The 11552-nt window shown below is 51.2% G+C and overlaps 1 protein-coding gene across 1 annotated transcript; it reads right to left on the bottom strand.

The window, feature by feature from the left end:
- Window positions 1-5762: 5762 nt before the first annotated feature.
- Window positions 5763-8368, bottom strand: CCL24 (C-C motif chemokine ligand 24). Its single transcript, XM_008535050.2, has 3 exons — window positions 8093-8368; window positions 7733-7850; window positions 5763-6823 (listed from the first exon to the last, which is right to left on the bottom strand). Exons 1-3 carry the CDS (start codon window positions 8163-8165, stop codon window positions 6685-6687), a joined length of 330 nt encoding a protein of 109 aa, XP_008533272.1. The 5' UTR covers window positions 8166-8368; the 3' UTR covers window positions 5763-6684.
- Window positions 8369-11552: the final 3184 nt, after the last annotated feature.

The raw sequence follows: 11552 nt of genomic DNA, 5'->3' as shown, positions 1-11552 counted from the left end.
CTCCCCGCAGGCCTGCTTCTAAGAAGGAAAAGTGGGGATGGGGAAGGAGAGAGGAAGTGCCTCTCTGGAGAACTGAGCCGCTGCGGGCACAGCCAGCCAGGACTCCACTGTCACACGGCTGTGGAGAAGCGCTGTCCTCCCAGGAGATGGATGGAGCCTTGCTGAGCTCAGTGGGTAGGCTGGCTGGTGGGACAGAGGAGGAAATCCAGGGAGGAGAGGAAGAGGGAAGAGGTGAGATAGGAGAGGAGGCAGAGAGGATGACGATCTGAGAAGTTCAAGGATTTTGAGCCAGTGTAAGACTTTATGACGTCCTCACCTTTGTTTAGGCACTCCAGCTGCCACCTGGAAGGAAAGAGACCGGAACTCAGCTCATCAGCTGAGCCAGCCCATGGGCATGGGGTCCAGAGTCAGACACTCACCCCAGCCCAGTGCTTCCCTCCTGGCCCCCTTCCGGCCGGTGCAGCCAAGGTCCCTCTCTACTCCCCAGTCCCTTATCTACACATGTGGAAGATAAAGTCTGTCAGCCCTGGCTGGACATCACAATCACCTGGACTATTTTTTTTTATTTGAGATATAATTGACGTATAACATAGTATTAGTTTCAGGTGTACAACATAATGATTTGATATATGTATGTATCGCAAAATGATCACCACGATAGGTTTAGTTAAAATCCATCTCCACATACAGTTACAATTTTTTTTCTTGTGATGAGAACTTTTAAGATCTACTCTCTCAGCAACTTTCAAACACACAATACGCTATCGTTAACTATAGTCACCATACGTTACATTCCCGGGACGTATTTATTTTACAACTGGAAGTGTGTGGCTTTTGACCACTTCCGCCCATTTTACTCACCCTCAAATTCCTTGCCTCTGGCAACCACCCCTCTTTCTCTGTATCTAGGAATTCAGGTTTTCATTTTCATTTTTTTGCGTGTTTTAGATTCCACATACAAGTGAGATTGTAAGGTTTTTGTCTTTCTCTGTCTGACTTATTTCACTTAGCATAATGCCCTCAAAGTCCATCCATGTTGTTGCAAATGACAAGATTTCATTCTTTTTTGTAGCTGAATAATATTCCATTGTGCATATATACCATATCTTCTCTATCCCGTCATCCATCGATGGACACTTCGTTTGTTTCCACGTCTTTGCTATTGTAAATAATGCTGCAATGCACATCGGGGCACAGATATCTTTTCGAGTTAGTGTTTTCATTTCCTTCAGTGAAATACCCAGAAGTGGAATTGCTGGATCAAATGGTAGTTCTAATTTTTTGAGGAACCCCCATACTGTTTTCCATAGTGGCTGCACCAATTTGGGCAACTTTTTCAAGAATGCCTGTTTCTGGGCCCCATCCCAGCAGAGTTGGAGTCGTCATAATTGGGGCTGGGCCTGGGAATCTGCATTTTAATGCTTCACAGCTGATTCTGAAGCCCAGCCAGGGTTGAGAACAGCTGTCCTGTGTCTCTCCCTCATTCCTGCCCCCACCCCTTGGGTGCAAGGACTCACCTGTGCTCTCTGCCTCTTCTACTCGTGGCTTATGATTGTACCTTTGGATACACCAGCCATGTGCTTACGACAGAGCTTTTAGTTCAATTTTGATGAGTCATATGACAGGTTCTGCCGGGGTGGAGGGCCCTCCCAAACACAGGCCAACTTTGGCTTAACGTGGCCACAGACTTGAGCCCAGTCCCTCCCTGACCATAGCCAACTCCCAGCACCTCTTCCATCTCCAGTTGTCTCCTTCCCAAGGTAGCTTGAAAAAGAGTAGGTCACTCAGTGCATGTGACATCATACTGGTGGCCTGCCCAGAAGCAGGGCAGGAATGTGTCACCTCTCCACACTCAGACTAGCCGTCCAGGTCCAAGGCTCATGTTCTAGAGCAAGGCCGGGCCAAGACTTCCGGTGGACAGTTCAGGTGCCCCAGCGGTCATCACTCCAATCAGTGCCTTCCTTCTCCAGAGGCATTTAGTGGCCCCAAGAGAAATGAGACAGGAGGAAGCAGGGGGCCCGGAGCCTGCTGGAATGGCCATAGAAGTGCCAGCTGGGTGCCCTGGCCACAGCAAGACCAGCAGTAGCTTCTCTGCCTCCCAGCTGAGCTTGGGCATGACCCCAGCTAACATCCATTGACTGCCTTCCATGTGCCAGCCATGGAGCTAAAGACTTCCCATGTGTTAATTGCTTTATTTCATCCTCACAGTTGACCCATGAAAGAGATAGTTCTATTATGCCCATTTTACAGATGAAGGAACCGAGGCTAGAGAGGTCAATTAGCTTCTTCCAGCGTCACACAGCCAGAAACTGAGGGTGCTGGGGTCAAATCCAGGTCCGTCTGACTCCCAGGTCCAAGTTATCTCTCCTTTATTTTTCGGTCATTTCAACTAGTTGACTTGGTTTGGGTTCTCCCAGAAACTGAGACACGAGTTCAAGAGTATGTAGCTTATTTAGGAGGCAGAGAGACACCAGCAAGGAGGGCAAGCAGCCAATAAGGGTGTGTGGTCAAGCCAGTTACTGACTGGGAAACCATTGGCGGCTGGAGTGGAACACAAGCCCCAGAGCTATCCCAAGCAAGGAGCAGGGACCTGGGGTGACTCTAGACCTATTCCCAACTGCCATTGGCTGAGGGCCGCCCTGGGGCTGGCACCTCTGTCCTGACAGAGCAGAGGAGCCTTTGGGATAAAACCCCCAGACACAGAGACGAGATACTGCTGCTGGTGGAGGCAGGCAGGAGCACGCTGAAGTGGTGTGGCCCGAGGGACAGTGGGTGGGCGGCACACTGCAGCTTCTGTCCGCTGGTTTTCATTGTAAAGAAGGATGAATGCACATAGTGAAAGTTCAGACACGGCAGAAAAGTACTCATAAAGATGCGTCTCCTCTATCCCAGACTCCCAGTCTGACCTGCCACAAGCAACCACTCTTGACAGTTTGTGTGTCCATCAGGTTGCTGATTGTACGTACAAATACCTTTTTTGCACGAATAGGATCGTACAGTGCCTGCCCTTCTGCGCTTTGCTTTTTTTTTTTTTGCTTACAAACATATCTTGGCCGAGTTCCCTATAAATGGACAAATAGGTTGCTGCTAGATTTCTACAACCACGGATGGCGCTGCAGTAAACATGCTTGTGCACGTGCCTCTGTGCGCACGTGTAGGACACAGTCCTGGACGTGGAATTGCTGGGTCAACAGGTGTGTGTGTTTAGCAGTTTAACAAACACTGCCAGACCGTCCCCCAAAAAGGCCGGTCCAGTAGACACTCCCGCCAGCAGCAGAACGGAGCACCAGCTTCTCCAGGTTCTCAGAGGCTCTGCCCTCCCTGCCACCTGCTTCAGTTGGCTTCCCTGTGGAAATCAACAAAGACCAGCCAGATGAGAACACGCAAAGGCCCTTTATTCAGAGCTTGCTCTAGCCGGGGAGTCAGCCACCATCCTTGCGTTTGGCAGAGAGTCACAGGTGGGCCGGGGGGCAGGAAGAGCTTCAGAGTGGACGAAAGGGAAGGTGCGGCTGTGCTATGGTTGGAGGTGGTTGGCACAGGAAGCTGGAGGTGGGTTAACTAGAAGCAAACATCTCTTGTGATTGATTCGGGAGTGTATTTGGCTTTCTCTGATTAGTCCTGAGTTGGAAAAGGGGGAAAAAGAGGAAGCCGGTAGTCACTGACCAGGTCGTGACGGCTCTGGGCTGGTTGCTGCCGAGGCTGTAGGTCAGAGTTCTCTTGTCCTCGATGGTCTGGCCATTGTCTGTCTGCATTGCAGTCTCTCATCCCTGAATGCTTCAGCTCTCTTCCCTCCTTAGAAATACAGTGGTCCCTTGGTATCCATGGGAGATTGGTTCCAGGACCTCCATGGATACCAAAATCCTCAGACGCTGAAGTCCCTCATATAAAATGGTGTAGGATTTGAACGCCACATATGTACACCCTCCTGTATACTTCAAATCATCTCGAGATTACTTATAATACCTAAGACAGTATAAATGCTATGTAAACTGTTGTTATACTCTATCTTTTAGGGAATAATGACGAGAAAAAAGAGTCTACGTGTTCAGTATAGACACAAGCATCTAGGCCTTTCGATCGACAATTGGTTCTGTGCACAGATTTTTGGGACCCCTCTCCCTGGTCTAGCAAGCACAGGCAAATCTAGCAAGCAAACTGCAGAGGCTGGAAGTCAGTACAGTAAAAATCCACGCTGTCCTCTGCTGCAGCCGTGCAGTCCATCTTCAGCCTGTGTTACAATGACCTCGCGATCCCGTGCCCCAGGACTGCAGACGCCAGCTGGAGACATCGGCAACACGAGGAGATAAAGGGGAGCTCGCCCTCATGGTTCCCAGCTGCATTTCTTGGAAATTGAGGGAATAGATAATGACCGTGGGCCTTGCTTCCCACCGTGCATAGATAACGTCAGCATCTCTGAACTCATTTGACGTAGAACCAATAAATTCTTGTTTATGTTACCTTCAATGTAAAATCTAGAGAAAAGCGCAGACGTACTCTATCTCTCTTTTTTTTTTGATGTATACGAAATCTAGTCATAAGTTTCTTTATTTTCCTCCTCCCTGCATGTACCCTGTTTGTGAAAGAGATATAAGCTGCACTTACACACACACTCCTCGGAGCACTTCCTCAGAGAACTCTGTTGGACTGTTTCCTGGGATTTGAATTCCTCCCCTTGAACATCAAATCGACTCCAGCTTAGCCAGACTCTTTCTTTCAGTTGACAGTCCCAGCCGAGGTTGCTGAACCTGCAGACGTGGAGGGCCGACTGTCCGCTCTTCTTTCCGGAGTAAAATCTCAGTCATCACTCAGACACCAACTCTGCAGAGGATTTCTGCAGGCTTCCTCCCACAACAGGAGGTCCCCTCCTTTGTCTTGTTGAACACTACTCTATTCCGCTCCATATTGGAGTTACAAGCACTTTAATAGCTGCTGTACGTGGAGTGTCTCCTGCCAGGCCTTTCTGTGACCTGCAGACTCTGTACCTGAAGGCCTGGTTTGAACGGTGGAAGGTTGCTCTGCCCGCACCCGCAGCAAAACCGGCCCTCCCCACACCGGCAATGACCGATGGAGACGGGGCATAATGCTGAGGGTTGGGAGGGATGTCTCACACCACTTCCCAGCAGATGGGGCTCTAATTCCCCGCTGCTTGACAACACACTCTTGTTGGCTGCCCTCCTTGCCTTGCGTTACCTCCCCACTCTATTGGTGTTATTCTTTGTAGCTTTCACATATAATATTTGCACTCAAATCTTTGTTTCAGGGTCTGCTTCTGGGGAAAACCCAGACAAACTTGAAAGGTCTCATATCCCCATTTTACAGATGAGGGAAATGAGGCTCAGAGAGGTTAAGTGACATATTTCAAGGTCATGCAGCTTATAGGATTGGTATTAAACCCATATTGCTCTTGATTTGTGAGTGTGTGTGTGTGCTACTTTTCTCCCTAATTCTTTGAAGCTAGAGACCATCTTATATAATTTGATAGCCTCCTGATGCCTATAAAAGCTCATTATGCACTAATGTGCTCTGTTGAAATTCTTTAAAAATTTAATTGAAAACAGGTTTGCGTGTGTGTTTTTCCAAGTTCACCACAAGACTCCCAAGAGCAGGCCAAGGACATTCCAGGGTTGCCCTGGGCTCATGCTGCCTTCATCCCCTCCAACCCTTGGATGGGCAACTCAGGACGCTCTCTGAGGCACATACTCCATTGTTTACACTCCAACCCTGCCGCCTATGGGAGATGAGAGCAGCAAGACACAGACACCTTCAGAGGAGAAATCACATTTTACTTGGATTGTTACTTGAGAACAGTAAATATGTCTACATTCTTGACATACAAATCACACAGTAGCCCACGCTAGGGAAGAAAGGCTGGGGTCCTTCTCCCCCCGCCCAGTCCCCATCCTATCCTCCCTTCACAAAAATGTGGGGAGGACCAGCTTTAAAGGCATAACAGGTCTTTGTCCCCAAAGCAACATGGAGCGAGCCATGCCACCAAGCGGGACATCTCCTAGAAGCCATATCTTCACACAGGAATTGAGCTATCCAGGCTGGCTCTTCATCCTGAGCCTCCATGTCCGTTTTGTTAATCGTATCCCATGAGAAGTGTTCAAGGGGGCCAGGATCTGGCAGTGAATACAGAAAAGGGGCCCTCTACTTTTGTTGGGTTTGTATTCACTTGGAATGCTGAAATTGGGACAAGGCTGGAGCATCCCAACATGCTAAAGAGCTGTAGCTGTTGGCAGGTCATCCATCCCAAGACAGACAGACAGACAACCCATAGGCAAGAGGAGCGGGCCCATAGAAGCCAGCATCAGGCTAAGGTGCAAGCGAGTGTGTCTGCAGGTTGACCTCACGCACTGATGGAGCCTGGAAGTCAGAGAAGGACCAGCTCCAGCTCAAGAGGAGGACAGAGGGCTACCATTGCCCTCCTTCCAGGACCTTCTCCCTGAGCTCAGGGAAGGTAAGGGGCCCAGGATGCTTGGAGCCATTGCTCAGCCCCCAGGGGCAGGCCTCCCGTGCCTTGGGTTTTTTACAGAATGGATACAACCCCTGAGAGTAATGCTAAGGAATAGAAACATTAGCTGTTCCCCCCATGACTGCTGGCTCACCAGGCCCCCAAGCAGCCTGGCGAGGAGAGCAAGGCCCGGGCGGTGGCTAGGTGGCGGTGCTGTTGGCAGGGTGTCTCTAGACAGCGACTGTGGTGCTCATGGCCCTGGTCCCAGTGGAGGCCTTCTTATTCTTGGCAGCCAGATTCTTCACGTACCTCTTGACCCACCGCTGCCTGGGGTCGCCACAGAACTTCTGGCCCTTCCTGGTGGTGAAGCTGTGGGAAGAGTGACAGGGGCACATCTGAGACCTGACAAGGAGCTTGGACCACTCCACTTTGTGAAGAAGTGGGTGTGGAAGCCCACAGAGGACAAGCTTCTTCCCTGGCCTGGTAGCAAGTTACTGCCACGCTGTCTTCTCTCTGCGGTCTGCCTCTCTGCTTCAGAGCTCCTACTCAGCAACTTCCCTGTCAGACGGGGGAGGCACAGCCTTGCTTTTAGATAACACTGGAACTGAAGGGAGAGACATAATCTCTACCCACAGAGAGGAGAGGAGAGGAGAAAATGCGTTACAAACCCCCAAGAAAAAAGGCAAATGCCTCCAGTCCACCTGTGCACACTATGCAAGGATGCGTCACCGATAAGGATGCTGGAGCTAGAACAGGGAAGTGGGATGCCCTCTTCCAAGTCAGCTCTGAGCTGGAGGTGCCACACTCTGGAACTGGGTCTGGTGCTGATTGGGGAAAATTACTAATGATACTAACATCACCTTTGTATGCCATGCCACTGTTTACAAAGTGAGTTCCCACTTGCTGCCTTGTGTGAGAGACAGCTATGAATTATTTGGCATCCCAGGTGACCTTTAGCAGGTCCCCTTTTTGAGCCTGAGTTGTCCTCTGTAAAGTGGGGACAATCGGATTTAGCTCATAGGATGGTTGAGAGGGTTAGTTAAGATAATGTTATATGCCCCGAATGGTGCCTAGGGTATATTTGGTGCTTAAAAAATGATTGTTGACTCTGAATCCTCCTGCTATTCTTATGGGAGAGGAAGCTGAGGCCCAGAGACGTTAGATGACTTCCCGGGGATCACAGAGCCGGGTCCTCCTATCTTACTCCTCAGTGACCCTGGAGGCTCATTTCTCCCTGCTCCTCTCCCATCAGGTATCTGGGGAGAAATAGTTACTTACAGCACTCCTGCCATGGGGCAGACGCTCCCGTTGGACAGCTGGTAGCTTACCACTCGGCTCTCAGGAATTTTCTTGGAGATGAAGGACATGCAGCAGAAAGAGGGGATGTGCGCAGACCCTAAAATATAGGGAGAGGGAAGAGCCATGGTCTTTCCCAGCATGCCCTAGGCTCTGGGCTTTGGATATGGAGTCTGTCCCCTGCGCTAAACGCCTCCAGCCCAATCACAGGCCTGCCCCCGACACAGCATTCTCCTCCAGCTCCGGGCTGGTCGGTCCTCTACCCTCCACTGTGCTATCCCAGCCATGCCCTCGGGATGGCCATCCTGCCCGAGAGAGCCGGGCTGGTGCTGGAGGTCTTACCTGCAGGGGCAATGTGGTGGGCACACAGGGCCAGGAGCAGGAGGCCAGCTATGACAGTCGCAGGGCCTGCCATGTCCTGGAGAGCAGAGGAGGCAGCTCAGGGCTCGAAGCTGGGGTGCAGGAGGAGAGGGGCTGGGGACAAGGGGCCCAGTTCCTCACAGAGTGCCCTAAGCTCCCTCTGCCCTTTATAGGGGCAGCTAGGAGGAACAGGCACTGAAATAGCCTTCCCCCGACCCCACCCCAGGCTTCCTTGAAAGTCCAAGAGGCTGCAGGTCTGCCAAGGGGAAGTTGTTGCCCAGTTGAGTCACGGGTTGGTTGGGCATTCTAAGAAAGGGTGAGAGGAGGGGCCCTGCGCCTAGGCAAAGTTCAAAAGTGTTGGCTGTAGAGTCAGAAGGCTATGCTGTTCATTCCCTGCGGGCTCCTGAGGAAGTCACTCACCTCTCTGAGCCTCACTTTCTTCAGCTGAAAATGGCTAACGTCGTCCTATGTCCTTCCTTCCATTCATTCATTCATTCATTCACCCACTCTTATTAGGCATGTGCTGTGTGCCAGGCTTCTAGTGGGGAGACAAGTAAGTGATCAGGTGTGCATCATAAACGATTACAGGTGCTGACACAGTGGGCACAGAGCAAAGCACATACTGTCATTGTCCGTCCAGGTCCCTCAGACCCCTTTATCGTGATTGTGCACAACGGCTCTCGGTGGTTTGCATTCCGGCCCTCAGCTGCAGGAGCTGCCCAGGCTGCAGGCTCTCGAAAGTGCGAAGTGCCTGGAAACTTACATGCTCAGGGCAGCCCTTGAGCAACGTTTGCTGGAGGGATACAGGCTCCAGGTCCAGCGTGAGTGGCACTGCTGCCTGAGTTCCTGATGGGGTCCAGCCACTCACTCTTTGTGCTGCAAGACTTTGCCGCCCCCTTCCCTTCCGGGTCTGCTCCCCTCTCCCCCACGCTGGTTTCCCCTGGAAGCATTTCCTAATAAGCCACTTTCCCATGAATCCTCAAATCCTCATCTCAGGGTCTGCTTTGGGAACCTCAACCTAAGACAAGCAGTGTGTGAGGGGGCGTGGGGAATATAGGACGAACCGGCCCGTTCTGCTGAGAGGAGCGTCGGGGATGCACTCGGAGTTGACAGTTGTGCTGCGTTTTGGAGGAAGGAAGGCAGTAGTAACCAGGCTGGGGCTTCGGAAATCATAGTGATCAGTCTACTTGTGAGGGACTGACGTGACTTTGTCAGACTAAGTGGGACATGGCACACACCTCACTCAGCACCCCCATTCCAGGATCCCAGGCTGGGACTCTGTTTAGAGACTTTTGTCACTGCTGCTTCCATTCCCCACAACCCCCCATCTTCTCTATTCCACTTCTCATGGAAACACTTGGCCTTCTCTGACTTCTCTACTCTGGCCTGCTATGGCATCAGGAACATGTGGGGGAGCACAGTGGCACACATCACCTGGATGATGGCTCATTGTGCATCTGTGTCTCCTGCTTGACCATGAACACCTTGAGATCAATGTCTCGTTTCCACTCTTACCAGGTCCTGAGCAGATCACCTGTCCCATGGCCAGTGTTTGTAGAATGAATATACAATAGACCAACTCTGAATCACTCCTCTGGACCAGGGACTCCCATGGAGTCTCCGCCCAGCATGACTGGGGTCAGCATGTACACAGGGGAGCCAGTAGGCAGGTCCTTTGATGGGGGCAAGACCAGCAGCACTTGTCTCCTCATTGCCCTTCTTTATGGAGTGAAAAATGCTGAGCGCCCCACTCGGCTCCTCAGTGGCTTTGCACCTCACCAGGCAGCAGTAGGAGTCCTTGCCAGAGTATGGGGAGCATTAAATGAAGAACGCTTTATACTTGTTGGGGCTTTTCATGATTCCATTTTGCAACATCTTGTTCTAGCTTTTGCTCCTCGACAGTTCAGAGGGGATAGCCTGTTGTCTGTGTGGGTTTTATGATTCAGTGGGTGCTGGGAGTGAGGGGTGACAGGAGAAGGAAGTGGAGAAGGAAGAGAACCAGGCAGAGGCAGCAGGCAGCAGAAGAATGAGCACAGGGCTGCGCAGAGTGGGACGTGCTTGCTGTCTGCATGTTGCAACCAGAGTAGGGTGGCAGAAGGGCATCCGGTGGAGAGTTTGGGGTGGGGCGCCTCACCCTGATTAGTAACACCTATTAGGGGCTTTTCCACAGTCCTTTAAAAAAAACACCCAGTCTTGATGCTCTATCCAAGGAAGTAGATAAAGCAGGGATTACGAACCCCACTTTACAAAGGGAAAAACTGAAATCTACTGAGGGTGAGAGACTGGACACCATCATGGAGCCACTTATCCCAGCACCCAAAATGGGAACCTACGCCCTTCCTGCCTGAAGGGGTGAAATCCAACAGCCAGAGCCATTATTTAAAGTAAGAATGGGAGGAGAAGTTTCTGGGGAAGCCAATTAGAAAGGGAGGAGATAAATAGAAAGAGAAAGAGGAGGAAGAGGAGGGCAGGGGGAGGAAGGAGAGGGCAAGACAGCAGGTATAGAGAGAGCAGACTTGGGGAGGGGAGATGGAGAGGAAAGAGGAGAAGGGGGGCAGTGTGATGCCCTGGACCCCGCCCCCCCAACTCCAGCTCAGGCCCTGCCCCTCGCCCAGCAGCAGTGGATTCTCTACCTGAAGAGCAGGATGTTGGCCAGATCTGTGTTTCCCCAAGTGTGGCAGCCACAACGCCACGGGTGATACAACAATGGGTATATTTCATGTTAATTTAGATATAGCTTGTTATGGTTCCCATCTATGATAAGGAGTTTTATATTTATGGTAGTGATATATGATTTTCCAAAAGTAAAAAATATGCGTTGACCAAAGAATTAAATAAATAAATAAAGTAAGTAAGTAAGTAACAGGACAAATGGAAGCCACCTCTACAAAAATTGTGACAACAGCCCAAGAACAGCTGAAGTCTGGGAAACTGTGGCCAAGGTGCCCTCTGAGGCCTTTCCTCTGCCACGTTCCATGCACCAATGAAGCAGGTCCTGGAGAGAAGGAAGGAGAGGGCTGGGGGCCCAGTGAGCACCTGGGGGAAGAGGAGAAGGCGAGAAACGCCGAGCTGTGCCTGGCAATGAGCAGGGAGCAGCAGTCCTGCTTGTGCAGAACGACAGCAGTGGTGGCTGTCCTGGTTGCCTCCCGGGTGAGCCACACCGTGGACAATGATGTAGCACAGAACCCACAGCTGTGTGACCCTGGGCCAAGGGGCCATAGCCAAGGGGCTGAGGGGACTCCAAGACACATCCTGATGAGAAACGACTGGAAGAAGTGGGCGCTTAGCTTGGATAAGGAATGACTTCAAATACCTGAAAACATGTCCCAGAAAAGGAGAACTGGCCTTGATGGACCCAAATAGTACAAAAGTAGACCCCAGACAAAGGGTTGTGAAGTTGGGGGGCTGGGGGTCGGGCAGGAGAGGCAGCAGTGGAGCAGAG

This window comes from Equus przewalskii, chromosome 12 (genome assembly GCF_037783145.1).
Source record: "Equus przewalskii isolate Varuska chromosome 12, EquPr2, whole genome shotgun sequence".
In the NCBI taxonomy this organism is placed as follows: domain Eukaryota; kingdom Metazoa; phylum Chordata; class Mammalia; order Perissodactyla; family Equidae; genus Equus; species Equus przewalskii.
Note: the sequence above shows the minus strand (reverse complement) of the source record. Positions and strands in the feature narration are given on the sequence as shown.

Coding starts and splice junctions, on each gene's coding strand:
- CCL24 (XM_008535050.2), bottom strand. CDS start 8,165: ATGGCAGGCCCTGCGACTGTCATAGCTGGCCTCCTGCTCCTGGCCCTG. Junction 7,851..8,092: donor CCACCACATTGCCCCTGCAG/GTAAGACCTCCA, acceptor CCTATATTTTAG/GGTCTGCGCACATCCCCTCT. Junction 6,824..7,732: donor TGCCCCATGGCAGGAGTGCT/GTAAGTAACTAT, acceptor CTCTTCCCACAG/CTTCACCACCAGGAAGGGCC.